This window comes from Phalacrocorax carbo, chromosome 23 (assembly GCF_963921805.1).
Source record: "Phalacrocorax carbo chromosome 23, bPhaCar2.1, whole genome shotgun sequence".
Lineage (NCBI taxonomy): Eukaryota > Metazoa > Chordata > Aves > Suliformes > Phalacrocoracidae > Phalacrocorax > Phalacrocorax carbo.
In genome coordinates, this window is record NC_087535.1 from 1885626 (window position 1) to 1909976 (window position 24351).

Sequence of the window (24351 nt, forward strand, 5' to 3'; positions counted from 1 at the left end):
TGAGAACAATGGCTTGTCTACAAGGCCGCTTGTGGAATGCTTCATCTACCTCTTCACTCTGGTTGGGCGCTCAATACCAGACCCCCAGCAGGATATTTGCCTTAAGCACAGGAAGGAACCCAGTTAAAAAGATGACAGATGCCAGCAGGCTTTCAGAGCAGCAGTCATCTTCCCAGAAGTAACGAGCACTTGCATTGGCCTTCTCCCCCCTCATCAAGGGTTCGGTAACTGCCCGTCATTCTGGTCATCCTTGCAAATCATTAGGTTCACTGAAGAGCTAAAATGTCAAGTAACATCAGCATCTCCAGGAGCTCAGTGCAGGCTTGGCACAGCGGGAGGGTACAACCAGCCTCTCCGATTGGTCCAACAGTCCTTGCAGCTTTTGTATTTACTATAGAAGCAGAAGGCAATGCTACCCTGCTGCCAGCAGGCGCTTCCCTGACAGGTCCTGCAGGTCACCAGCAGCATTGGAAGATGCTGCCAGGAGCAGTGTTTGGCCTCATCCTGGTGCACATTGGTCCCGTGCTGCTTCTGTGCTACATCCACAAATGCTTTCAAGGTGAAGGAGTTTCGCTGCACTGGATTGTTGCTGGAGTTGTCTTGCAGCCAGGTTTCCAAAGAGGACAGATGGATGCCAATTGTGATAACAGATTGCTCTAGAGACCTTACATTTTTCATGTCAGAAATAATTTTTATTCTTTTAAAACCAAAAATAGTACTTCCAGTGATTAAAAACCCACTCTAACCCCCCCCACATTTACCAAAACCCCACCCATAAAGATAACTGACTAATCCAGCCTTGTGAAACTTCACAATGAGACAGTTCAACTGAAGGGTAAATTTTAGCATGCGGTAGGTGATAGAAATAATATCTACCCTACAGTTCTAGTGGAACTAGCCAAGAAGGAGAGTTATGGTGAAGGAAGTTATACATTGGCCCTAACTCAGTGAGACATTTTGCAACGTCGCCCTTAAAATGTGTAAAAAAAGTCCCCTTTAAGTCATAGGAACTATTCACAACGGTATGCATTCTGCTGCGCCTCCCCAAACTGGGGATTGCAAGCAAACTGTGAACTTAAAAACCGTATCTGAAAATCCCTAAACCTCTGTCTCTACAAGACAGACAAATCAAGTGTTTAACGCTAATGTGTGATCACATTAATGTGCATATATTCGTCAACTGACATTCATCTGGCATGTTGGAAAGACTAGTATTTATCACTTAAACTATTTATACAGATGCATGAACGTCAAGTGGATTTGAACAATACTACAGCATCGTTTCCTGTCAAACCCAGTCACCTCTAGAATTTACCTAACAGCTGCAGCAAAGGGCTTGTAAGCCACTCACAGATAGAAAATTTCATTCAAAATCATTGCACTAGCAAACGCATTGAAGATACAACACTTTTCTTGGAGGTCAGTTCACACCAAGAGGCACTATCTGCAGGGAAACGCAGTGAGTACAGTTCGTCCGGTTCAGCTGACCTCTGGCTCTCCCCTTTTGCCATGTTTTGGTTCCCAGTGGGTGACCCCTGACACGACCTCGGTTTGTTCTGTCGTCCTGGCCACTTTTCCTTTTGATACGTTTTCTTCGGAGTGGTCACGCTTTACCTTCATTTCCATTGGGTCATCTGTATCATCTATGGCAAGAAAGAAGAATTAAAGCTTGCAAGTCCTTCTCCAACTTCAGTGCAACAGCCCTCAATGACGGCAGCAGGTGAGGTTACAAAGCATGCCAGAAAACGCTTCTATTCACAGGCAACGAGAACAATGCTGGGCGTAGGGGACTCTGGTTCTCAGATTTTGGCTTTCCGTATCTCCCAAGAGCAATCACAACGACATTTACTCCCCTATACCAAAGGGTTTGTAGAAGAACTCTCAGCATACATTGATTCTATCTGGAATGTAACGATGTGCAACCTCCTGGATGTATTAGTATGCACAGGATTGGGAACAATTAATTCCTTCTGACCATAGCAGTTGAGGTGGGAACACTTAAGACTCCCCAGAGCTGCTGCACGTAGGATTTCTGTAATATATACGGAGGCTGCTATGGCATACGCTGTTCAATACAAAAGCATTGCTTCACTTCCCTTCCTGCAGAGATTCCTCTGAGGCTACAAGCTCATCACAGGCCCCAGGATGCGAATTTTAAGAGCACAGGTGCCATGTAAGTGGAACACCTCTGTGATTGGAAATACCTAATTAATTCAGAGTAGCCCAAAGTTTGAGTGTTCCAGCCTTACCTGATAACTAGCAGTTTGTTACACATGTGCTTAACCTGTTTTAGAAAACAAGGTCAAAAGGTAAATTTCTTAGAGCAACTCAGCTCTCAAGGTCATTTTGCTAGTGATCAGTGGGAATTTCAAATAATTCCTGCTACAGGGCAGGGTAGATCATGCTAAAAAGGACAAACAACGATGCTCTGGTTCGCAAGAGGCGTGGGCAGAGCCGCAGAGATTTCTGCACCTTGGAGATATACCCCGCAAACCTGGGGCTGGGCAGCCTGCTTGTGCAGACCTACAGAAGGTAGAGAAGGTCTGCTTGTGGGAAGGCATCCCTCCAGCAGGCACGAGCAAGCTCCCATCCTGCAAGAGCACCCAGAAGGGAAGGGAACACTGCTCAACCTCTGGTTTCCCATTTCAACAGTACCTAGAAGAGCAGCACATGGTGTGGGTAGCCAAGAGGAAAGGCGTCCTGGAAATCAATGCAGAGCCAACCCCCAAAGCTGGTGACAGCCTCTGCATCGCAGTCACTGAGCATCCAGTGCTGCAGCACCTCTTACCTCTCGTGAGCTGGGCTGTTCTGTACTGTTCCTCTCTGACCTGTTTCATCAGCTGCAGGTTGTGATCGCTGGCTTCCTTGTGGTTCACCATTGGGAAGGGGTAGTCCTGACCTAGTGCAACAGAGACAGCAGCCCTTACAGAACTAATCAAGGATGTTTCACTGGATTTGCACCAGGGCAAGCGCTTGCAGCTTTTCTTAAAATAAATGGCATCTAAGACAGACCATGTGACCCACTCTTCAGAAGTGCCTACTTCCATCGAAGAGTAAGAGCTCCCATTTAGGCATAAGCTTATAAGAGACTTCAAAGATGCATTACAGCAAGTGTAAAAGCACAAGATGTTCAGATACAGATACTATTTAAAGACAGCCCAGAATCCAAGACAGATAAATGCAAAGACATACAGTGATCCAATAGTTTTAGGACATGAAGTTGAGGCAAAAATAAGTCCTCTGAAATCAGGCTCAAGTAAGAAACTTTAAAGGAGAATTGACAGAAGGTAGACTGCTGGACTAATCCATTTTCAGAAGATAAATGCATGACTTGTGTTGGAAATGTGATGCTTCCATCTCACACATGTAATTATTCTGGACAGTTAGCAGCATCAAAATCCTTAGCAAGGTATTCAAACATATTACCTATGATACACCCCGCTTGCTTCTGCTCCTCTTCAGATGCTGTCCAGGGCTCATAGATGTACTTGGAGGGAAAGTTCTTTAGTATAGGCAAGTATTTCCTACAAAACAGGAATAATATGGGGTTTTATAATCCTGCAGACAAATACACATACATTTAAGAGAAGTGTAAACCAACCTATGCCACATTAATTCTTGATGCTTGTGCTGATACTACAATCCATGGCGAAGTTCTGATTCATCTTGCACAAAAGAACTGTTTTTATGTTCTGAAACCCTCCGTAGGGTGATATCTTCCAAAAGTTAATTTTACAGCAAAGAATAAATGGGTTGATTTAAACATTACTTCAGTTTTTACTTCACCAAAAAGGTTTTTGTTTTTAACATTTTCAGTGACATTTCATCCTAAATCTTAATAAATTTAAAAAAAATTCAAAAAAACTAAAAAATTTTTACATAAAAGTTATTTTCCGCCCCCCTCACACTGTCAGGTATATCAGCATGGGCTTCCCCTTGACAAGACACAGAGCTAGACAGGATGTGAGGAAGAGATGTCAGGAAATGGAGTTGTTTGCTCAGACATCAACACAGCCTGCTCCTATCGTAGTCAGCTGTAAAATCGCCCACTGCTTATGAGAAAGCCCATTGTTACCTTACCTAGAGATAAGGAAACCAAGACTTTGAAGCAAAGAGGATGCACTCAGAGTGGGAAATAAAACTTACGTGTCTGAAATGAATCAGACCGCCTACAAAGCCAAGAAACACAGTACAGACTGGAGCGGGGGAGCTGTGGGAGGTTTTACTCAAGTCCTTTAGAAAGAGGAGTCAGCCTGGTGATCACACACAGTGCTGGAGCCGCCAGGTGCTCACAAATCAATACAATGCCCTGCTCAGTCATCACCTGTGCAACCACGGGTATGTCTCTTTGCTTCTACGTGCCTCAGTTTCCTTAAGTGTTAAATAAAATCTTTGCTATGATCCCCGTTTCACAGCGGTATGCCTTTCAAACAAACCGAGTTCATCAGCTCCTGCTGTAAGGGGAGCCAGGGAAGCACCAACGGAGCAGACGGTGCCATGCTGTGCATCGCCCTACCGGATGTACTGGCCCTCGGGGTCCGTGCGCTTCCCAAAGCGGACGGGGCAGAAGATCCGTGTGTACTGGTGGAAGAACGCGCTGGCCGACAGCCACATCCAGTTCCCTGCATTGATGCTGTAGTCAGCATCTAAAAGCAGCTCCTCAAACACCTGCACTTCAGGGACAGGAAGAGAAAGAGAAACACCCCTGACATGGCTGCCATTGCTAGCAGAAAAAACAGCCAAAAACCCAAACAGGCTGGGAGGTGAAGCTTGGCACTGTGCTGGTGTGGGCTACTTTTCTCACAGGGCACAGAGGGAAGGCTCTCCAGCAAGACAGTTTGCCAGAAGGAAGCTAGAGCAGTGAAAGAGCAACCCAAAGCCCGAAGGTCTGGCTTTGAGGCCTGCTGCAGACTGAGCAGGTCTCCAGTATTGTCATCATTCAAAATCATCAGGCTTTGGGGACGGGAACGACCTCTCATCACTGCACCCAGCACAGCAGGGCTCAGACGTGAGTGAGAGGCCATGAGGTTTCATAAACCATCAGATTTCTGGTGAGGCTCGGTAATGAAGCACCACTCTACGTACCACCTCCCACTGCCAGGCTCGCATTTTGTTCAAGGTCAGCCAGAACAAAGAAAATAAAAAACCAGAAGTGAACCTTCATGCCCTCTTCCCAGCTGATCCAAAGGTCCCCCCGCGTCAAGAAGCAGGCAACAGCATGCCGAGCAAGGTGATGGATCCAGCCTTCCTGGCGCAGCTGGGTCATAATTGCGTCGATCCACGGGAACCCCGTCTGTGCCTGCAGCAGAAAAGAAATATCAGCCCTCCTGCAAAGCTTCATTACACTTCTTTCCTACACAGTGCTGTAAGCCCCGTCTCAGACAGCCAGCAGGGAACAATCCCAGGGCAACAGAAAAACTCTAAACTGAAACATAGCAGTTGTGGCAATGCATCTTGTTACCGTTTTCCATTTGTGGAGCCTCTCTGCATCCTCATACCAACTGATCTGAAGGCAGATGGGGTTCCCAGCCATTTTGGTGAAGTTTGGTGTTGCTGATGCCACCGTATAGAAGAATTCCCTCCACAGAAGCTGCCCTTGGAGTGACACAGGGGGCAGAGAGTGATGCTTGGCCTGCAAAAGACACATGAGGTGAAAGCTTCTGTTCATATACACCATTGCAGTCTCACTCATTTTGTAACTGTCAGGCCCATAAAAGATTAATCTAACAACGCTACCAGCTACATGGCACTTTATCATGAAAGCCCAATATCTAAGACCTGAAGAAATGCTGTATGCCCAAAAGGAAAGCTGAACTCTGTTAGACCTCAGTGTTACATCAAACATTTTCCATCTATCTTCCAAAATGGTATCACACTGGGATTTCTTAAACCAAACATGCATTTATTAACATATTAACTGCTCGGCCAGCTGAATTCAGGTGGCTCAACTGTGTCTCAAGAGATACTCTTAATGAGAAGGTTCAGGGAGACCTTGGTTTTCTTGGGTTGGTTTCAACCATACTTTTTCTTAAGAATCAAACAAGTTTTCAGAAGTTGGTTTCGGCTTATACTACAGTTAAAACCTGTCTAAGATGAAAAGAGATGATTTCTGAAAACAAAACTGCTTGAACAGGCTAAACTGATGAAAAACTTCACTTAAACACCAGGCAGACATCCAGAATTCCTTGAATTTTAGGAGGGTTTTCCTGGGCTTCCCTACTGCTTCCAGGTGTCATTGCTCCCTATTTATCATATTTCTAAAACGTAATTGGGAGAAGCTGCATACATTCACAGGTGCTCCACTCAACATATAAACCCCCATCACAGATTTCATAGCACTCTGTGAGAAGACATTAGCAAGGCAGCGTTTTTTGATACACTGGGTTTCTACCAAGATGATCTGAGCCTCACATACCAGACATGTGAGTGTGCTGGATTTGCTTAACTATGACCGATTATTTTCTTACCTGAGCATAAATGTTTGACAACCTATAAAAAAAGGTGCGAACTGACAGGCAGCCCATACTGAAATACGGGCTCAGGCCTGTGGTGCTTGGAAGCAGCGAATTTGGGATTGTTCTCGGTTTGGTAAAACTTGCCACCCAGCCCTAAAACAAAAACAGAAATCCAGGTTCAGGCAGTACAAGGCGACACATGCCCAGCTAATGGAACAGGGAAAACCTCTTGGCAATTGACTTCCACATCACAGAGACCTGTTCAATATCATGTCTGGAAAATGCTCCCACCACCCATCCTGCCTCAAATGCCACCATCAAGGAGAATGACATCTTGAGACCAGGCTGCCATCCTCCTCCGAGATCTCCAAACACATAGACCTCCTCCAAGCCCAACGTCAAGGCCACATCTCACCCGTGGGTGCTGTGAAGCTCTGCTCTCCCCAGAGAGCTGGGTGATTTTGTAACACAGAGAACAGCGCTCTCAGTCCAGCAGCACCACACTGAGATCTTTTCCCATTTTATGAAACCAGGAGTGGGTAACGTATCTGCTTGGAAGCAGCCAGCAGCAAGGAGGCTTGGCTGCCAAGAGGTGAGCCCCGGCGGGGAAGGACTCAGCTGGAGCTGGAATGGCTGAGTGGTTTCTTGAGGTCCAGACACAACCACACATAAAAGGAGCAAGGTGGACACTAACCTCAGCCCATCTAGAGCCACCATCATCACCCATGTAAAGTCAAGGCTGACCTGGTCAGTCAAGTGTTGCTCCAGGCGCTGTAGCCCTTCGGTCTCCCCTCCTCTCCAGGGGGAAGGGCTCTCTGGCGGGATCTTCAAATCCACGGGGAGAGGCACCCTGTAACACTCAGCCAGGCCTGGGTCACGGGGCCTACATCTCCTGGAGTGAGAGAGGGGGCTGTGTCAGAGGGAACCGGAGCCAGGAGAGGGAGGAAGACCCCCGTCCATTGCATATGCCAAGATCTCCTCTGTTGCAGCACAGTGGAACAAAAGCACAGCCAGAAACGTCAGGCTGCACTCTCCCTGGGGAAGAAAAAACTTATCCTGGAATCTCTCCAGGAAATTCTAGTCTGAACTGAGGGAGGAGGTACAGACCCACCAAATTACAGCGCTCAAAGCAGTCGGCTGCAGCCCCCACAGCTCAGACACCCATCTCGCTTCCCATCTGCTACATAAGGCTCGGAGGTGCCCCCTCTCCAGCTTCCCCCAGCTGTCTTATCCATCCCTGGGAAGGAGCGAAGAGCGTCCTCAGACTCTGAACATTATTACGGGTCATGGGCACTGCCTCCGAAGGCCTCTCCAGCTCCTGGGCCTCTGAGGAGAGGTCGCTCTGGGACAGGTTTCTTAGGGAAGGAGACAGATCAGTCCCCAAGGCCACCTCCCCAGCTGCGTCTTCCCAGCCAGGGTGGGAGCTTCCCAAGCCCACACCTCCGAGCAGTCCCCCCACACCTCTTCTGCAGCCTCAGCTGCTGAGGCTTCCCCAAGGCCTCTGCCCCCTGTGAGGCTGGAAGAGCATCAGGGTACGTTTTTTTCCACACCCTGCAATACATAGAGGAGATTCAAGGAAGTGTCAGTGGTATGCAGACTTCTCAAAAACCATGAATGAACTCAGATATCAGTAGAGATCTTTATACTTACCTGGAAAAAACTGAGCTCAGCTCTGTTGCAGACACCTACAGAAGAAGGGGCCAGTGCAGCCCTCAGAGCACTGACATAACACAGGCCTGCTGGGAAGCATGTGAACCACTTATCTCTCATCATCATTAATTTTAAAAGTGCAAATAAACAGAGATTAAAAAAAGGGCAGGGGCGGGAAACAGTGCAAGAAAAAAATATAGTAACCAATATATCCCAATACTTACATGGGTCTTATCATCAGACTATCTGAGGCAACACTCAGGACCTAACAGGATTCCCCAAGATGGAAAGGTTACCAACCCAGAGCCGAGGTCACGCAGGAGGTGCCTGGCACAAGTCCCAAGTATCTGCAGTCCCATCCACAGTGGCCAGCTCTCTCCTACCCCAGTCCTACCTCTCTTTGGGTCACTGACCCCTCCTCATGCAGAGGAGCTCATGCAGAGCTAAATGTAAGACTTCCCTGACTCTGAGCTGCTTCTCAAGTGCTGGGCAACATGAGCTCGGTCCCTCCTTCCCATACAGCAGATGGGAGGAGAGAAAGATTTAAAGCCAGAAGGGAACAGCATGATTATCCCACCGAACTTCCTACATAAAACAAACCACAGTGGTTCATCCAATTCCTGCCTTGAACCTTGCTTTGTGAGGAAGCTAGAGCATGCCTTTGAGAGACTGACCTGTATTTCCATAATTCACCCCTCTCAAACTTTTACATACCTTAAAAGCCTGTCTCAATGTGCCTTGCAAAAGCTTAAGTCTTTGGACTGTGCCCCCTCTCATCTGCTCCCCTCTCGCAATAGCAGAATCACATCCCCTGTACATACAATCAATAACCCTCCGTGCGCAGAAGCAATACAAGGTAACATCAGAAACACCCCGCGGCCCTGGCTCTTCCTTTGGGCAGAGAAAAAGGAGCTGCAATTTCCTGTTGTCTAAGTGTTACTTACTGGAAGTCTTCAGCTGAAAGGTTTCGGACAGGCACCTCCGGGTCGCCGAGCAGAGACAGAATGTGAAGGAACCTCTTGTATGTTAATGGGGGAGTCCCACTGTTCAGGTCCAAAATCCTAAGTAAAACAAGATCACTTTTCACCGCAATATAAACCAAGAAGGAAGCTGGAGCTGCCAGTGGATAGGAAGGTGACAGCACAGGCCAGAACAGCCTCAGTTCATGCAACAAAATGTGGAAATTACCAATTTTACAAGTAAAACTTCCCTGGGCGGATGTACATCCATCCTGAGAGCAGTGTCTCAGGGCTTGAGACAACAAACTTGGCACTAGGATGCCAGCCACGGCTTCAGCTGGGCAGCTCTGTACAGCCAGACATAGCCAGGATGGCAGAGTACAAGGTGCAAAACACACCTTGTGTTTGTGTCTGGTCACAAAAAAAAAACCAGGTTCAGGGCAGTAAATAACTCTTCTGTGTGAGCAACCACCTGTGCAAACAGACAGTTTGAATTCAAGATGGCAAGACACATACATCCATTCACCTACGTAAACTAGGGGCTTTCCAGAATGGAGGGTCAAGGCTGTTTTAGTTATTACTGATCAACTCGCTATTGTTGTTAATTTCAATATCTTCAGTCATTCAGCTCTGCATAACAGCTTGGATCCAAGTGCATCCAGACACCAGTGGAAGTTGATTAGAAAAATTAAAAAAAAAAATCTGACACAAAAAATTATATAAAAGCCCTATTAAATGTGTTAAAGAATTTCTTCCACTCTGTTTAAAAGAGTAGCTAATGTAAGTTTTGAAGTGAATCAAACTGCCCAAAAGGAAAAAATTAACATGGTCTTCAGGCTCAAATCATAGCCCAACATCCTAACACCTCTGCAACCCACCAGAATCTCTTATTACTTCCAGCAGATCAACACAGGAAAAAGTCTCCAGCAAACAGTGCTACGTTCATCTCAGTCCAATTTCATCAAAAGAAACACATTAGGATTAGAACCACCAAGATACCTGGCCTTTGCCCCCTGATGCTCTAAAATAAACCTTCCTGGAGACACCTCACTGGTCTTGGGGGCAATCACGTACCGTTTGGTATCGTACAGACTGTGGCCCAGCAGGGAAAGCACCTCAAACCCCAGCTCTTCTCCAAGATGCCGTATGTTGGCCTCCATTTCCTTGTAAAACGGTTCCATCTCCGCATCCAGAGTCACTTGTGTGATATTCCATTTCTGGATATGATCCCTAAGAACCGACTCATACTCTCCTTGAATGACCAGCAAGCAAGAGCCCAGCTGACACAAGTTTTTCTGGAGGTCGTCCAGGGACTGCAGCAGAAAATGCCACCGCAGGGCGCCTATCTGCATCGCGGACGTCATGAACTTTCTGTCCAGGATGTAGACAGGGTAGACGACCTCCGAGGACTCCAGCGCAGCCAGCAGCGTTGGGTTGTCATGAAGCCGAAGTCCCTTCCGGAAAAGATGAATGGTGCGATGCGGCATCCTGGCTCTTCTCCTCAGGTCTGCTAAAAGAGGAAGGGAACCATTGGCTTTGGGGTTACACAGTCCCTATTGAAGAACCAGCTCAATTAACAATTAGAAACAGAACCCCAAGCAGCCCTCAGCTCTTTTTACTGCAAATCTCTGCTTTTTGATAAGGTTTCGTGAGAGAGAAAAGCAGAAACTGGACCAAACCGCTCTCCTCAGTGTCCTCAGCAAGGTCCCACCATTCAACAGCATTCACCTTGCTCCACAGAGAAAGGCTTCTTCCCCAAATGAGTCACTCAAGTCCTTAAACTAAATCCCTAAATTAAATTCTATCCCAATAGCACTCACCAGAACAAAGGAATCAAAACAGACAGAGCTGCCAGATCTCCACTGCAAAAACATTTTATAACCCCACAGATGTGGCCATCAGCAAACCCGCCGTCAGTCAACAGCGAGAAGATGGTTCAGGGAGCTCTGCCTCCATTTGTACACAACAGGCTGCAGGGAGAATTGCTCTGCAGGAGCCCTCGTCTCACCAGACACCCGATACAACCCTCGCTCTGGCAGTGACAAGCTTTTCTGGATTTCAGTAGGAGACATCAGAAAGACACAGCAGGTTTCCTCACTAACAAGACTGTTAAGGCTGCACGGTGAACCAAGGGAAAGCAAAGCACAGCCCAACCGACACCGGTACAAGAGCATTATGCCTCAGTTCATCAGTTTGCCGTAGTTTTTGTCCATCTTTCCTAGCCCCAGGAGACCTCATGGTGCTTCTCAGTGTCAGGAGCAGCCCTCCTCTCTCCATAGCAGAGCTGGGTGGTGAAACTGCACAAAACTACTCTTTTTCTAAGATGGGGCTAATGTAGGGATTAGCACACATTCATTCCCCTTTGAACTGCTTCAGCTGAATCTAGAAGACAAGCAGAAGGGCTGGTCTTGGCTCTCAGTCCGGGGTAGCTCAGGGCAGAGCCTGAGAAACTGCTTCACAACTAGTGGCTGCTCTGCTCACGGGGTGATGGACTCTGCAGAGGGCAGGACACAGAAACGACGAGCTCAGGTGCCACCTTGTGTTTGTATCAAGCCCAGCAACGTCTCCCCAACTTGCTCTCTCTCACGTAGAAGCAGGGAAGCTCACACTCGCCTCCGAGGTGGGTCCACAACTGCTTCTCGTTCAAGCGTTACCACCCATAGAAGAATTAAGAGATTATGGATTACCAAAGAACCAAACAGTAATCTCTAATCCAGTTCAGCTCTTCCACTCGCACCCTCCCAAATGGCTGCAATGGGTGTCTCGGCCCCTTGTCCCTGCTCAACCCATTATCAACAGCTTTACCAGCCTCATAAACAATGATCTGACTTGCCCTGCTCCCAGAAACGCACATCAGCATCACCAAGACAAACCCAGTTGCTCTCCCAGGCTGTGACGCAGCACATGGCAAACACCCCGATAGGCAAACCCTGCAAACTTGCGGGCTCGCAAGTGCTGGGCAGCACCAGGCACAGCCGAACACGGGGATCTGGGCACCGCGGGGTGCTCTGCCTTGTGCCCCAGTTTGGGCACCGCCCTGCCCACACGTCCTGGGAGAACAGGAGAGACAAGGTGACTCTCCTGCCGCTTGGGGAGCGCCCAGCTGGCACTTCTGGGTAACAAACCATGCAAAGGGTGCTGCATCCCACGGCAGGAGCACAGGACCAGCCTGCACCAGCTGGCCTCACTGAGGGGCTGCCCCGAGTTGGGGCTCCAAGGCCCTCCACAGCCTTTGGGGCCATCCCAAGCCCTGCAGCCCCATGTAGTCTGCAGGGTCACCCCAAGTCCAGGGCCCTGCAGCCCCCCATAAACCCTATAAACTCACCCCAAGCCCAGTGCCCCTTGGCCCCACACAGCCCATAAGCCTGCTCTGAGCCCAGCACCCCATACAACCTATAGGGTAACACCAAACTTGGGGTCCCACCCAGCCCATAGGGCCACCCCAAACCTGGGGCCTTCCAGCCCCACACAGCCCATGGGGTGGCCCCAAGCCCAGGGTGTCCTGGGGTGGCGGGGGGGGGGAATCCCATCCCTTCCAGTGGTGGCATTCCCTGCACGGCCAGTGGGATATGGCCATGGGGAGCGGGGCCACACCAGGGCAGGGAATGGGAGGGACTGGGCACAGGATAGAGGGACACCAGGGCAGGACCAGAGGGGCCTGGGTGGACTGCAGTGCCGAGGTTAGGAGCAGCTCTGGGAATCCCAGCGCAGGGGACTGGGGGAATTGGAGCTGGTGGGGAGCAGGGGTTCCAGGAAAGGGGGCTGAAGAGGTGTCAGGGCCGGGTGGAGAGCTGGGACCCACTTCTAGGCAGCAAGGAATAAGGGGGGGATCGCTGGTGCAGGCCTGGCAGCACTACGGGCGGCGTCGGAGAGGAGGCGGAGGCTCAGCACCAAGGGACAGCTCCCTCGGACAGTCCTGCCCCGTCAGGAGGAAGGGGAAGATCCTCTGGGGCGATGGGGGGGAGGCAGAGCAGCCACTGTCCATCAATCGACTTGGTGTTAGGATTTAACCACCGTTACTCTCCTAACTCACCGTGAACTGGTGACTTGAGGTCGTTCACGCAGCAAGGCCGGGCAGACCCCCTACGACATCTGTTCATCAAAAAATCAAGCAGCACAGGCAGAAAATGCACCTCGCACCTGATACACCCCTGCACTCTGGGGGTACACCATGACACAAAGCAGGGAAAACCCCAAATCAGGCAAGTGGGCCTTACCCCGAGCCGTACCTGGCTGACGCTCCGGGGTCTTTACATGTTGCCCCAAAAAGAAGATGTGACACAACTGCTGATCACGGCTCTGCCACCGCCGAGCATTTCTCTCTGCGGGCAGAGGGATGCAGGGGTCATCAGAGCATCACCGGCCGGATCCAGCTGTGCCGCTCCTATTCCTACAAGCATTGAGAAATTAGTTACCCAGGTTTAAACACTCCTAAATACCATAAATATCAGCATCGAGGTGGATTCTGCATCAAAGACGATCTGAGCGACTTGAGGCTCTTGTGTAATACCCAGGCAAGGAGGAGGAGGATCGCATCCAGCTCGCCACCCTCTGGTGCGCTGGCTCCCAGCAAGACGGGGCACGTACGGACCAAGGCCCAGGAGCTGGAAGGAAAACCTTTAACAGTTTAATTCCCTCTGCGGGCACTCTTGATTGCCCGGTTAGGTCAAACCACAGATGTTCTCCCTGTCCATAAGCCTGCCTGCTTAGAAGCGATAGTAATGCAATTACAAAGCTTTAAATACACACGTCAGGAGCTGGGAAGGCAGCCTTGTGGGAGCCCTCCGAGACCGCAGTTCGGGCTGTTGTTGCAGAATGATTGTTCCTTTACAATCGTTAATTGTAAATTCGGTTTACAACAGTTTTGGTTGCAATAAGAAAATTCAGTTTAACAACAATTCAGTTGTTTTAATGTTTCTTCTGATTTGAGAGGTTTGAGAATGATTCATTAAATCAGGTTTTAAGAAGAAACCCCATTTTTTTGTGTTAACTTGGTTCCGTAATCCCCGTCTCCACGTCGTGCCAGACCCGAGCCCGCTGCCGACCCAACACCTTTGTGCCACCTCTCTTCTCCCAACGGTTCAGGAGATAAAGTGCCACGTAGAGGGTTGGATACAAAAAAAAATGACATTTTAAGGCACACCAGGAAAAGAGCCCCCAGACCACCCCCCGCTCTTCCCTGCAGCGCCCCGGGGACCCCAGCCCCTGCCTCCTCCGTGCCTCCCGGCGCCCACCGGACAGCGCTTATCTCTTTCCCCGCGGGCCCGGTGACGCCCGGCACCTCCTGCAGCCCCGCGGCGGCACCGGCTCCCTTCCTCCACCGTCCCATCAGCCCCCGCGGCTCGACCCGCCAGCATTATGCAAGCCACGCCCATACAGCGGGCGGGGCTTCACGAAATGGGCGTGGTTTGGTCGTCCTCCCGCAGCGCTCATCCAATAGCAGCGCCTCTCCTCTTCAAATTCCAATTGCCGCCGAATGGGCGGGGCTGGGGAGATACCCAATTAGCGCTCGCCTGGCGGGACGCGGGGCGGGGCTGCCTGTCAGGCGTCTTCCCCTTCGTTGCTAGGCTCCGGGGGAGGATTCGCCCCCTGCCGCGCGCTTCCGCCGCGCGCTGAGGGTGTGTGAGGGGGACGGTAAGCTATGGGTCGTGACGGGGGGGGGTGATTAGGTGGGGGCGTAACTAATTAGGCCGCGGGGGTAATTAGGGCGCGGGAAGCAGCGAGGCTGGGTAGGAGGCGGTTCCTGGCGGGGTTGTGTGAGGCTGGGGGCTCTTGGGGGGGAGGGGGCCAGGCCAAGGGAGGCCGCTTCCTTGGGGCGGGGGGGCGATCCTCGGCCGTGTCAGGGGATAAGCGGGTAGGGGGAGAGGGGCCCTGTCCGTGGAGGTATGAGGGGGGAGGTCCCTGTCTTGGGGGTGTCACAGGTATTCCTGTAGCAGGGAGTGTCTGTCCCTAAGGCCGCTTTGGGCTTTCCTGTTGCGGGAGGATGGGAGAGAGGGGCCCCTCTGGGGTGGGGAGACGGCCCCTCTTTGCTGTGGGGCTTGGAGGGAGGTGGCACTGCTGGGTACCCCAGCCTACAGCACCTCTGGGGGTAGGCGGCTCCAGCAGAGCTATGAAGGGATAGTATTTCACCCTAAAGGGACCCGGGTCATCCTAGGGCAGGCGTTACAGTCCCGTTAGGGGTCTGGAGCTTGGTCCTGGACTGGGAGGGGTTGATACACTCAGCTGGGGAGGGAGGAGTAGGGCTGATTTTAATGGTGGGGATTTGGATCTCTTCCTCCAGCTGGATGCGAGAGCAGCTCCAGGAACAGCCTCCTGAGACTCTGGCTATCGCATCAGGATAACAACTTGAAACCCAGCTTAATTCTTCTTAGCAGGAAAAAAGAATTCAATATTAAGTGCTGTTTTTGAAAAGCTAATTTTGCCAGCAATAAAATCTAGTCTTTTACAGCTTCAGCACAATGCAAAGAGCATCACGGCTGAAGAGGGAGCTCTCCCTCTTGACCACGGAGCCACCTCCAGGCATCACCTGCTGGCAGAATGAAAACCAGCTAGATGACCTACGAGCACGTATGTACTTCTCTGACGGGACTTTTCTATACGTAAGGGGTGTATTAGGGATCGCTGCTAGGTCTGGATTTGCTGGGTGGCAGGTACTTCATAGGCTGTGTGGAATTTAGGACAACGCCTAGGGGTTTTTTTTGTTTTCCTTTAAATATAGCCTGGCCTATGCCTGGTCGTCTGCCTGCCGTTTGGATTGCCACGGGGTGGGACTGGTGTCGGATAAGCTGTCTTTTTTTTTTTTGTTCCTGAATCTGAGCAGCATTAGAGTTCTGTAAGTGTGGGACATGTGGAGGCTGTTGGACAAATCCAAGTGATTTTGAATGTAATGCTTATGTTTTAATCTTGCTTTTAAAGAAATTTTAGGAGGTGCAGACACACCGTATGAGAAAGGAATATTCAACCTGGAAATAGTTGTTCCTGAAAGGTAAGTAGGCAATGCCATCTAGTTTGGTAGCTGGTGTAGTGCTTCCTTCAAATATAAGTTAACTGATGTAAGGTATTTTATATAAGCGCTGCCATCTTGGTCTTTCCTTTGGCCTCCCAACAAAGAGTGGTTGATAGGTGACACTCTTTGTTTATGGAATGTAACTAATATTGTTTCCATTGTCTGACACACTTATTTCACATTGGGCATCCTACGATGTGCGAATCACTACCTAAAAGTGCTCTGAGATATCTACCTTATCCCACTGTCTTAAAGCTTTCTGGAAAGGAGTTCTTTCATGTGTAGAAAGTTCCCTGTCACGTTTGCTTCTTTGTGGAAAGCTACCCAGGGAAGTGCTAGTCAGACGCAGCTGAAAGCATCAAAGGCGAGCACTGCCTCCTCCAAAACTTTGTGGGGAAGGATGTCACTTAGTAAATGGCCAGGAGAAGGAAATAATGCCATTGCTCGGGTGATGAAGCAACTGGCGTAGAGATATAAAAATAATTTGTTTCTTAATGCTTATTCCTTAAAGGTACCCGTTTGAGCCCCCGAAGATTCGTTTCCTGACCCCTATCTACCATCCAAACATTGACTCTGCTGGAAGGATTTGCCTGGATGTTCTTAAATTACCCCCAAAGGTAAGACAGTGCTACCTGGGCGTGGGTAAGTGAGCCTGAGGAGGATAATGAGCTCCTTATCCTTTTCTTGTAAAAGCCGTATTGAATGTCTGTTTACTACTGACTTATTTACACAGGAATAAAGTTTTTGAGTGGCATCTCCTTTGTTTAGCGGCTCAAACGTGACCTTCTTTGTTCCATATAAATTCCCAAGGCTTTAAGGATTGGAGTCAAAAGGTGTTAGGTGGCCCTGGCACCGCTACAGCCTGCGGCTGTCGGTCAGGCTTCCTTGGAGAGGCCACAGTGTGCTGAGAAGGGATCTGGTGTTTTCTGCGGGGGTTTAAATGCTGAAGCCCTGAGGCAGCTTGTGGGCAGGTCGGGCTTAAATGCCACAAGCCCTGAGGGTTCTCTAAGGCAGCCCGTGGGCAGGTTTGTTTTAGATTAACTGCTTCTCTCGCCCCATGTCCTTGAAGGGTGCGTGGAGGCCTTCCTTGAACATCTCCACTCTGCTGACCTCCATACAGCTGTTGATGGCGGAGCCCAACCCTGATGACCCTCTCATGGCAGACATAGTACGTGAGCTCCTCTTCCTCTCTCATGGCTGTGGGCGCAGACCGGGAAGGAACGGTGTGTTAGATTTAGGCTGTGCTTCCACTTTGCTCGCTCTGGAGTAACATGCCAGCGCGTTACAGTGCAGCGTGGCGTGATGTGGATCAGGCCTGGGGACACACCCATGTTCCCCTGAGCAGCTGGGGCGCGCAGCGCCGGGTCTATGCCAGCAGCGGAAAAGAGACGGTAAAGGTCTTGTCCTCCAGCCTGCCAGCACCAAATGGCAGCGTGCATTCTTCAAGCGAACTAAAGCAAGCAAAATAATTTTTATGCTTCATGCTGCGCACTTGTAGTGGTTTTGTTCTGGTTCTAGGAGTCCTAAAGCCAGACCTTAGTCCCAGCTTCTCAGTGTGATGTTTGTATTAAATCAAACCTGTCTTTGTCTTGCTCATTGCATTTAGTCCTCGGAGTACAAGTACAACAAGCAACTGTTCTTGCTAAATGCCAGAGAGTGGACTGAGAAATACGCGAGCCAGCAGAAGGGGGTGAGAAACATGCTCTGCTTTCTCAGCTGAATGTAGCTCTGCTTTGTGAGCAGTCCTCCTTGTCTCAATTTGCCTGTCACAGTCACTGTGTGCAGCTCTCTTTGGCAGCCTTCTTTCTTCCCTCCCCTTCTGTATTTTGGATGTCTATTTAATTTCATTACTCCTTAAGATCACTCGATTCGCTCCTCCCAAATAAATGTGTTAATTCACAAGTGATTGCAGTGCTTCTCGGGAAGAAGGAAGGATGAGTCAGACTGAAGCCTGATAAAGCCCCTGCCCAGGGATCCTCCAGCCCTGTGCCTCGGCTCTGCTCCTGCCAGGTTCCGTGTCCCACTGTGGCTGTGCCGTATGCTCAGCTACACCCCTTCTCCACCGCTCTTCCCTTCGCTGATGGGTCTCCCCAGTCCTCGGTGGAGCGCAGCCTTCCTGCCCTCACCCTCCCTCTTCTCCTGCCTCCATTCTGCGCCCTTGCTTATCTCACAGAGGCGTCACAGAAAAGTAAACCACGCTTAAGTGGATCAAAGCCTGTTCCCAAAAATCAATTCTGTTTGGGCCTTCTCCCTTACCCGGGTGCCCTCCCTGCACCCGATTTGGACAGCATGCTTTCCCAGAGGGCTCGCTGCTCCAGCTCAGAACACGTCCGCACGTTAACTGCGCGGGTCGTTAAAAGGGCTCAGGGTGAAGAGACCTTTACAGCAAGACACTCAGCCCCAGAGAGACCCGGCTCATGCGCGGGCATGGCACTTCCACACTCGGCCATCACCCTGCTCTCCTGGCGTTCCTAAAATTTCCGCAGTCAGAGGGGGATAATTAAGGGTGACAGCATAAAAGCTGGAAGCGCGGTCGGCTCTGACCCTCACGGAGGGCAGGGCACGCTAAGGCGTACGCGTGCGGAGCTGGGAACACCCAGCGGTCGGTGCCAGGGGCTGGAGAACAATTATTCACAGCTGTTACTTTTATTTCTTGTGTTACTACAGGCTTCCAAGCCTCTGGAAGAGAAAATAAACCGAAGCGAAATGAGTACCACCAGTGAATCTACTGTGCAGAAGAGAAAAGGGAGTGCTACCAGCAAGAAGGAGAAGAAATCTCGCCTGGATTCCTAGGTGGTTTTCAGTCTTGTTGCAGCTCTCGCCTTTGCTTTTGCTGTCCTCTCTTTGCCTCAAACTTTAACCAATATGTGACTGCAGCGCAGGCTTTGTTGTTCTATTTCCTGGGGTTTTCTTCTGTGAAAAGTTATATAAATTAGATAAATAAGATATAATAAATAAATTAGATATAAAGCTTTAATTTATTTTCTCTTTTGTTGTGCGGAGTTTTTGAAATATTCTGAAGAAAAAGAAACTTGGAAGTATCAGTTCAGCTCCGCTTTCCAGCTTTCTCTCAGAGAAATGGGAACAACACCGAGGATTTCGGTTCCTATTTTACTGTCCCTGCCTCAGACCAGACTGAGAGCGGAAGCTGAGCAACAGACATGTCGGGACTAGTTTGTGGAAATCCTCCTCTAGTAAAGACTTACTTTCCTTGTAGCATCAAGGCTTCTAAAGGATAAAGGGCAGCGGGGCTGGGGCAGGGTCTGGAGCACAAGTGTGCTGGGGGGCGGCTGAGGGGGCTGGGGGGGTTTAGCCTGGAGAAGAGGGGGCTGAGGGGAGCCCTTCTCGCTCTCTGCAGCTGCCTGAGAGGGGCTGGAGTGAGGGGGGGGCTGGTCTCTGCTCCCAAGTCACCAGTGACAGGGCGAGAGGGAACGGCCTCAGGCTGCGTCAGGGGAGGTTTAGGTTGGATATTGGGAAAATGTCTTTAGTGCCAGAGTGGTCGGGCCCTGGCACAGGCTGCCCAGAGAGGGGGGGGGAGTCACCGTCCCTGGGGGGGTTCAAACACCGTGCAGATGTGGCCCTTGGGGACATGGTTTAGGAGGCCTGGGGGTGTTGGGTTGGTGGTGGGACTTGATGATCCTAGAGGTCTTTTCCACCTTTAATGATTCTGTAGTTCTATAAGTCAGTCATTAAAGCTGGAGACTCCCAGGGCTCCACAGTTCCGCTCTCTGGAGCAGCTGGTTGGGCTCCAGTTGCACCCCAGACCATGGAACGTGACCTGGGCTGTGTCTCGACTCTGCTGGGTCTCTGGGATGTGGCCAGTGTAAAACACCAGCTGAGGGGGGTGAAGATCAGCCCAGAGGAGCCGGGGATCTGGGAGCGGGACGGGCGCAGGAGGAGCAGGGTGCCGGGGAGGGGACGTGCAGGGCGAGAAGCTGGCACGGCTGAGGAGGAGAGGTTTTGGTGGTGCAGCGGGTCAGAGGGTGCTGGGGGCAGGACTCCCTGTTGCCAGAGCTGTCTGATTCTGTGCACACCCGCGGCAGGTCGCAGCGGGAGCGAGTTTGTTGCTCGAACTCCTGCTCTGCGTGGTTGCCTGTGAGGAATTTAACCTGTGTCCCGTCCCTGCTCCAAGAACAGCAAGCCAGGCCCATCCTTATGCGCCTGCTGGAGCAGAGGCAGGACCTGGGGAAGTAATCAGAGAGCTGAACCAAGAGATGTGCTCTGATATGCCAGGAAATGGAGTGTCCTTGCCTGCTGCTGTTCACAAAGCCCTTGGCTTGTCTCTCCTGCGCTTCATCCAGTTCAGTCGAAGTTGTAATAAAGGCAAAAGGCGAAGAACATGGCGAAGATCTGAAACAGCGGGGGGGGGGGGGGGGAGGCAGGACACTATGTCCAAGGAGGCACTTCTGCCCTTCCTGAGGAGCAAAATCCACCTTCTCCCAGCCCTTTAACCTGACTCAACCACAGCGGCGGTTGGCTTTATGCCCCAAGGCAGACCCGCTGTATGTGCACCTGCTTTCTGGGTGCGATCATGAGGCTCAGGTGGGTCTGCCTCAAGCTCCTGTGTGGTCCCTTCACCCCCAGACCACCCTCCTGGCAAAAAGGGAGCCTGACCTGCTGCCTGCCCCCTCCCTTCCCATCCCCTCCGGCCCCGCTCAGCACCTCGATGCCCAGCACGGCCGAGCTGCAGGTCCCCGGGAGGGAGATGTACTTGTGCAAGGTCCTGCCAAAGGTGGAGAAGCAGCCCTAGGGTGGAGGAGATGCTGGAGGGGCTCCCTCGGGCTCCCTCGCACTCCCCACAGCTGCGGGGAGCTCAGAGGGCAACCGAGGCCTGGGGAGATGGGGAGTGTGGTGGGGCAGGAGGAGCTGGGAACTTGAGGGGTCTCTGGGGTGCAGCACCATGGGCGGGCAGTGTCCCAGCCCCGGGAAGTGCTGGGGACGGGACAGGCACATGGCAGGGTCGGGTCCTACCTGCTCGTGGATGTAGCCAGGGTTCCTCTCGCGGCACTGCTCCCAGCCCAGCAGCTCACCCGCCTGCAGGACCCCGTCCCGGGTGCAGCACGCCCGTGGCCAGGGTGTCCCCGGGTGCAGCTCCTGGAAGCGGGACCCATTCCCAAAGTCTTCGGGTCCTAAAACGCCGCAACACGAGAACTGAAACATAAGGGAAACGTCATCAGCATGCTGTCAAACTGGGGGACACTGCCTGGGGAGGTGACGGAGGGAGGGGGAACAGCCCAGCCTAGAATCATGGAATCATTGAGGTTGGAAAGGACCTCTGGGATCATCAAGTCCCACCACCAACCCAACACCCCCAGGCCTCCTAAACCATGTCCCCAAGGGCCACGTCTGCACGGTGTTTGAACCCCTCCAGGGACGGTGACTCCCCCACCTCTCTGGGCAGCCTGTGCCAGGGCCTGACCGCTCTTGCACTAAAGACATTTTCCCTCACACCCAACCTAAACCTCCCCTGACGCAGCCTGAGGCCGTTCCCTCTCGTCCTGTCACCGGTGACTTGGGAGCAGAGACAAACCCCCCCCTCACTCCAGCCCCTCTCAGGCAGCTGCAGGGAGCAAGAGGGGCTCCCCTCAGCCCCCTCTTCTCCAGGCTAAACCCCCCCAGCTCCCTCAGCCGCCCCCCAGCACACTTGTGCTCCAGACCCTGCCCCAGCTTTGCTGCCCTTCACTGCATGCCCAGCATGGTGCTGGGTTTCTGGGGTACATGAGCCCCTCGCCTGCATTCAGGGTCACCCTCAGCAGCTCCTGTGGGTGCTCTGTGCCCCCCACAGCCCACCACCAGCTGCTCACCGTGACCATGAGGGTGTTCCAGGCGGTGGAGAAGACCTCGGCACCTTCATCCCCACGGTAGTTCCTCCGCAGCTCAGTCAGGAAGAGCTCAGGCCGGATCTGTGGGGCCGGTGCCACCTGTGAGCACTGGGGAGTGGTACCAGGGATGGGGCAGTGGGGGTGTGCGCCCACCCCACCCACCCCTGCGCAGCACCACACAGCCAGGGGACATGGGGAGCCACCCATGGTACGCATCCACCAGGGTTCGGGCTTGCGTCAGGGTGCTGGTGATGAAGGTGAGGGTGACAAAGAACGTCCCCACACCAGTCCCAGTCCCCTGGGGCACTCAGGGCCGTGACCCACGGGCACAGCGGAGGGAGAAGAGGGGCTGGCCACACTGGGCACAGCGTCAGGGCATAGGGATGGTACCTGCTTCCAGTGCACCAGGAAAAGAACAGCCCCAACCAGCTGCGTGACAAAGATGAGGCTCACAAGGATGAAGAACTGGAAGGCAGTGGGATGAAGGAGTCAGAGACCAGCCTGACCCCACGGGCAGCTCGCTCCGGCTCTTCCTCCCCTCCTCTGCAGGCAGCCCTGCCCATGCCCAGTGCCCGAGAGCGGGGGACACGGGACGAGTGCGCAGCTCCTGGGGATGGATGCCGCATCTCTGAGCACCGCAGCTGCAAGGCAGAGGGTTAAAAACCAGCACCAGCTCTGGGGATGCTAAAGAAACAGGCGTGTCGGTGCTCAGAAAGGGGTTCCTAGCCCTTGCTATTGGGGGGAAAAGTTCAGAAATGCTGTGTGGAACAAGGCAGCAGCTTCAGAGAGAAGTGACACCCCCCCCACTCAGGAGCTTTATAAAATCCTCTGGACTCTAAGTTCAAAGACTCGTAAGGTGGGGAGTGGATTGGGATGTGCGCTGAGGGCCGACGGGCCAGGATGGGGAACACTGGCTCCCCCAAGGACGCCCTGCATCCCCCAGCACCCTCCATCCCCTCGTCCCTGCATCCCCCCGCACCCTCTGTCCCCTGGCTCCCACACCCCGCAGTCCCCTGCCCGCCTGGCTCCCCGCATCCCACAACAGATGCCTCCCCACCCGTCTGCCCCCACTCACCACCAGCAGCAGCGGCCGGCTCCGGCGCAGGGCCCCGCAGCACCCCAGGAAGCCCAGCAGCGCGAGGGCGATGCCCACGGCCAGCAGCAGGTACGCGCCCGCGCTCAACACAGCCTTGGCAGCCACGATGTCCTGGAAACCAGCTGGGTCCACGGCCACCCAGACCCCCACACCCACCAGACACGTCCCCCCGGCCTGTGGGACACCCAGTGGTTACGGGGCGCAGGGACCCCACGAGGGCTCCGTGGGGATGATCTCACCTCTGCTGGGGTCCCCTCCCTCGGACTGGGGTCACCCACCCCTGCGCCAGCCAGAGATGTCATCCCTCAGGAACACTGGACCCCACCCCACCCCACCAGGCCCAGGGGGACTCACAAACACCAGCACGTTGAAGACGAACATCAGGTACTTCACGCAGCTCAAGACACCCATGGGGACACTGCGGAGGGGACACAGCAGCGTTCGGCCCTGCAGAGGGGAGAGCAGAGCCTCTCCTGGACCCCCCCGGCTCCAGCAGGACACAGGGGCTGCCCCCAACCAGCATGAAACCCCCCAAATTCCGAAGGGCATCTCCTGCCGCACCCCCAAAAAGCCCCAAAACCCGTGTCCCCTCCAAACCCAACACCGCTCACCCTGTGGGGACAGCAGATGGCCCAGACGCCACCAGCCAGCCCCAGCGGCACCTATTTAACGCCGGGAAGGTTGGAAAATCTGTCCGCTCCTTCCCAGCCAAGCAGCCCCTGAGAAACCCCTTCCAGCGGCTGGGCATGAATGATTGATGGGGAACTGGATCCACCATTGTGCCGTCGCGGCAAGGGGAGTCTCCGGCCCCGGCTGTCGTTAGCGGAGGTAATTAAACCTCTGGGCAGGGAAAGACGAGCTGGCCCCAACAGGCCGAGGGCGACCTTGGCCATCAATTATTGCTGCAGTCATTTGCTCCCCAGGGCTGTCGACAGCTGGGGAAGCCCTCGACGGCCTTCAGTGGGGACTCGCGGTGCTGGCATGGCCACTGGAGACAGAGGGACAGGTTACGGGCAGATGGCTGGGTCTGTTTCCCCTGGCCTGGGCACCCCTCAGAGCAGCGCTGGCATGGTAACGGGGCAGCTGTGTCAATGCCACCACAGGCCTGGGGGAGGCATAGGCCCGCCCCCACCACCACCCCCCGCGGGGCTCTGCCCCCTCTCCTCGGTGCGGCGGCGGGACTGAGCCCCCCGGCCCTGCCCCGGCCCCGCCCCGGCCGGGCCCGCCCGCCGCCATCACGGGACTCCCGGAGCTGGCGCTGCCGCCGCAGCGCCGCGCCCCGCCCCACCCCACCCCTCCCCTAGATGGCAGCCGAGCGCACGACCAGAGAGACGCGCAGCTTGGCTAGAGCGCCCCCATGTCA

General features: G+C 52.8%; 3 protein-coding genes across 13 annotated transcripts; 1 reads left to right on the forward strand and 2 right to left on the reverse strand.

The window, feature by feature from the left end:
- Positions 1 to 733: 733 nt before the first annotated feature.
- LOC104053701 (cryptochrome-1) lies at positions 734 to 14401 on the reverse strand. Of its 8 annotated transcripts, XM_064471907.1 has the most exons (13): positions 14299 to 14400; positions 13294 to 13454; positions 13098 to 13156; positions 10139 to 10574; positions 9050 to 9166; positions 7200 to 7347; positions 6468 to 6608; positions 5462 to 5632; positions 5159 to 5299; positions 4517 to 4668; positions 3427 to 3524; positions 2789 to 2899; positions 734 to 1643 (listed from the first exon to the last, which is right to left on the reverse strand). In XM_064471907.1, the coding sequence occupies exons 4-13, from the start codon at positions 10549 to 10551 to the stop codon at positions 1480 to 1482; spliced, it is 1656 nt and encodes a 551-aa protein (XP_064327977.1). In that variant the 5' UTR covers positions 10552 to 10574; positions 13098 to 13156; positions 13294 to 13454; positions 14299 to 14400; the 3' UTR covers positions 734 to 1479. The 8 variants fall into 8 exon arrangements, with proteins under 8 accessions (XP_064327977.1, XP_064327981.1, XP_064327975.1 ...); XM_064471911.1 differs by lacking the exon at positions 13098 to 13156 and having other exon boundaries at positions 14346 to 14401; XM_064471905.1 differs by lacking the exon at positions 13098 to 13156 and having other exon boundaries at positions 10139 to 10571.
- Positions 14402 to 14587: 186 nt separating this feature from the next.
- On the forward strand, positions 14588 to 19047 carry UBE2T (ubiquitin conjugating enzyme E2 T). Of its 3 annotated transcripts, none has more exons than XM_064471994.1 (7): positions 14588 to 14682; positions 15345 to 15631; positions 15980 to 16049; positions 16582 to 16687; positions 17140 to 17238; positions 17677 to 17760; positions 18738 to 19047. In XM_064471994.1, exons 2-7 carry the CDS (start codon positions 15523 to 15525, stop codon positions 18861 to 18863), a joined length of 594 nt encoding a protein of 197 aa, XP_064328064.1. In that variant the 5' UTR covers positions 14588 to 14682; positions 15345 to 15522; the 3' UTR covers positions 18864 to 19047. The 3 variants fall into 3 exon arrangements, with proteins under 3 accessions (XP_064328064.1, XP_064328065.1, XP_064328066.1); XM_064471995.1 differs by having other exon boundaries at positions 15513 to 15631; XM_064471996.1 differs by having other exon boundaries at positions 14622 to 14698; positions 15513 to 15631.
- A 136-nt stretch (positions 19048 to 19183) lies between these two features.
- LOC135316889 (tetraspanin-18-like) lies at positions 19184 to 24160 on the reverse strand. 2 transcript variants are annotated; one of them, XM_064471992.1, is made up of 8 exons: positions 23600 to 24160; positions 23343 to 23406; positions 22968 to 23162; positions 22283 to 22357; positions 21875 to 21973; positions 21042 to 21221; positions 20733 to 20816; positions 19184 to 20420 (listed from the first exon to the last, which is right to left on the reverse strand). In XM_064471992.1, the coding sequence occupies exons 1-8, from the start codon at positions 23764 to 23766 to the stop codon at positions 20373 to 20375; spliced, it is 912 nt and encodes a 303-aa protein (XP_064328062.1). In that variant the 5' UTR covers positions 23767 to 24160; the 3' UTR covers positions 19184 to 20372. The 2 variants fall into 2 exon arrangements, with proteins under 2 accessions (XP_064328062.1, XP_064328063.1); XM_064471993.1 differs by having other exon boundaries at positions 23343 to 23435; positions 23600 to 23687.
- Between the last annotated feature and the right edge of the window lie 191 nt (positions 24161 to 24351).

What these genes read in the sequence shown, in the direction of transcription:
- LOC104053701 (XM_064471911.1), bottom strand. Translation starts at nt 10,551, where the DNA reads ATGCCGCATCGCACCATTCATCTTTTCCGGAAGGGACTTCGGCTTCAT. An exon ending in GGCTCCACAAATGGAAAACG is followed by an intron (nt 5,300 to 5,461) that starts GTAACAAGATGC and finishes TTTCTGCTGCAG; the next exon opens with GCACAGACGGGGTTCCCGTG. An exon ending in GCAAGCGGGGTGTATCATAG is followed by an intron (nt 2,900 to 3,426) that starts GTAATATGTTTG and finishes CTGTTGCACTAG; the next exon opens with GTCAGGACTACCCCTTCCCA.
- LOC135316889 (XM_064471992.1), bottom strand. Translation starts at nt 23,766, where the DNA reads ATGGTGGATCCAGTTCCCCATCAATCATTCATGCCCAGCCGCTGGAAG. An exon ending in TCTTCAACGTGCTGGTGTTT is followed by an intron (nt 23,163 to 23,342) that starts GTGAGTCCCCCT and finishes GGTGTCCCACAG; the next exon opens with GCCGGGGGGACGTGTCTGGT. An exon ending in CGGCCGTGCTGGGCATCGAG is followed by an intron (nt 20,421 to 20,732) that starts GTGCTGAGCGGG and finishes CCGCTGTTTCAG; the next exon opens with ATCTTCGCCATGTTCTTCGC.
- UBE2T (XM_064471994.1), top strand. Translation starts at nt 15,523, where the DNA reads ATGCAAAGAGCATCACGGCTGAAGAGGGAGCTCTCCCTCTTGACCACG. An exon ending in TTCTTAAATTACCCCCAAAG is followed by an intron (nt 16,688 to 17,139) that starts GTAAGACAGTGC and finishes ATGTCCTTGAAG; the next exon opens with GGTGCGTGGAGGCCTTCCTT. An exon ending in ACCCTCTCATGGCAGACATA is followed by an intron (nt 17,239 to 17,676) that starts GTACGTGAGCTC and finishes CATTGCATTTAG; the next exon opens with TCCTCGGAGTACAAGTACAA.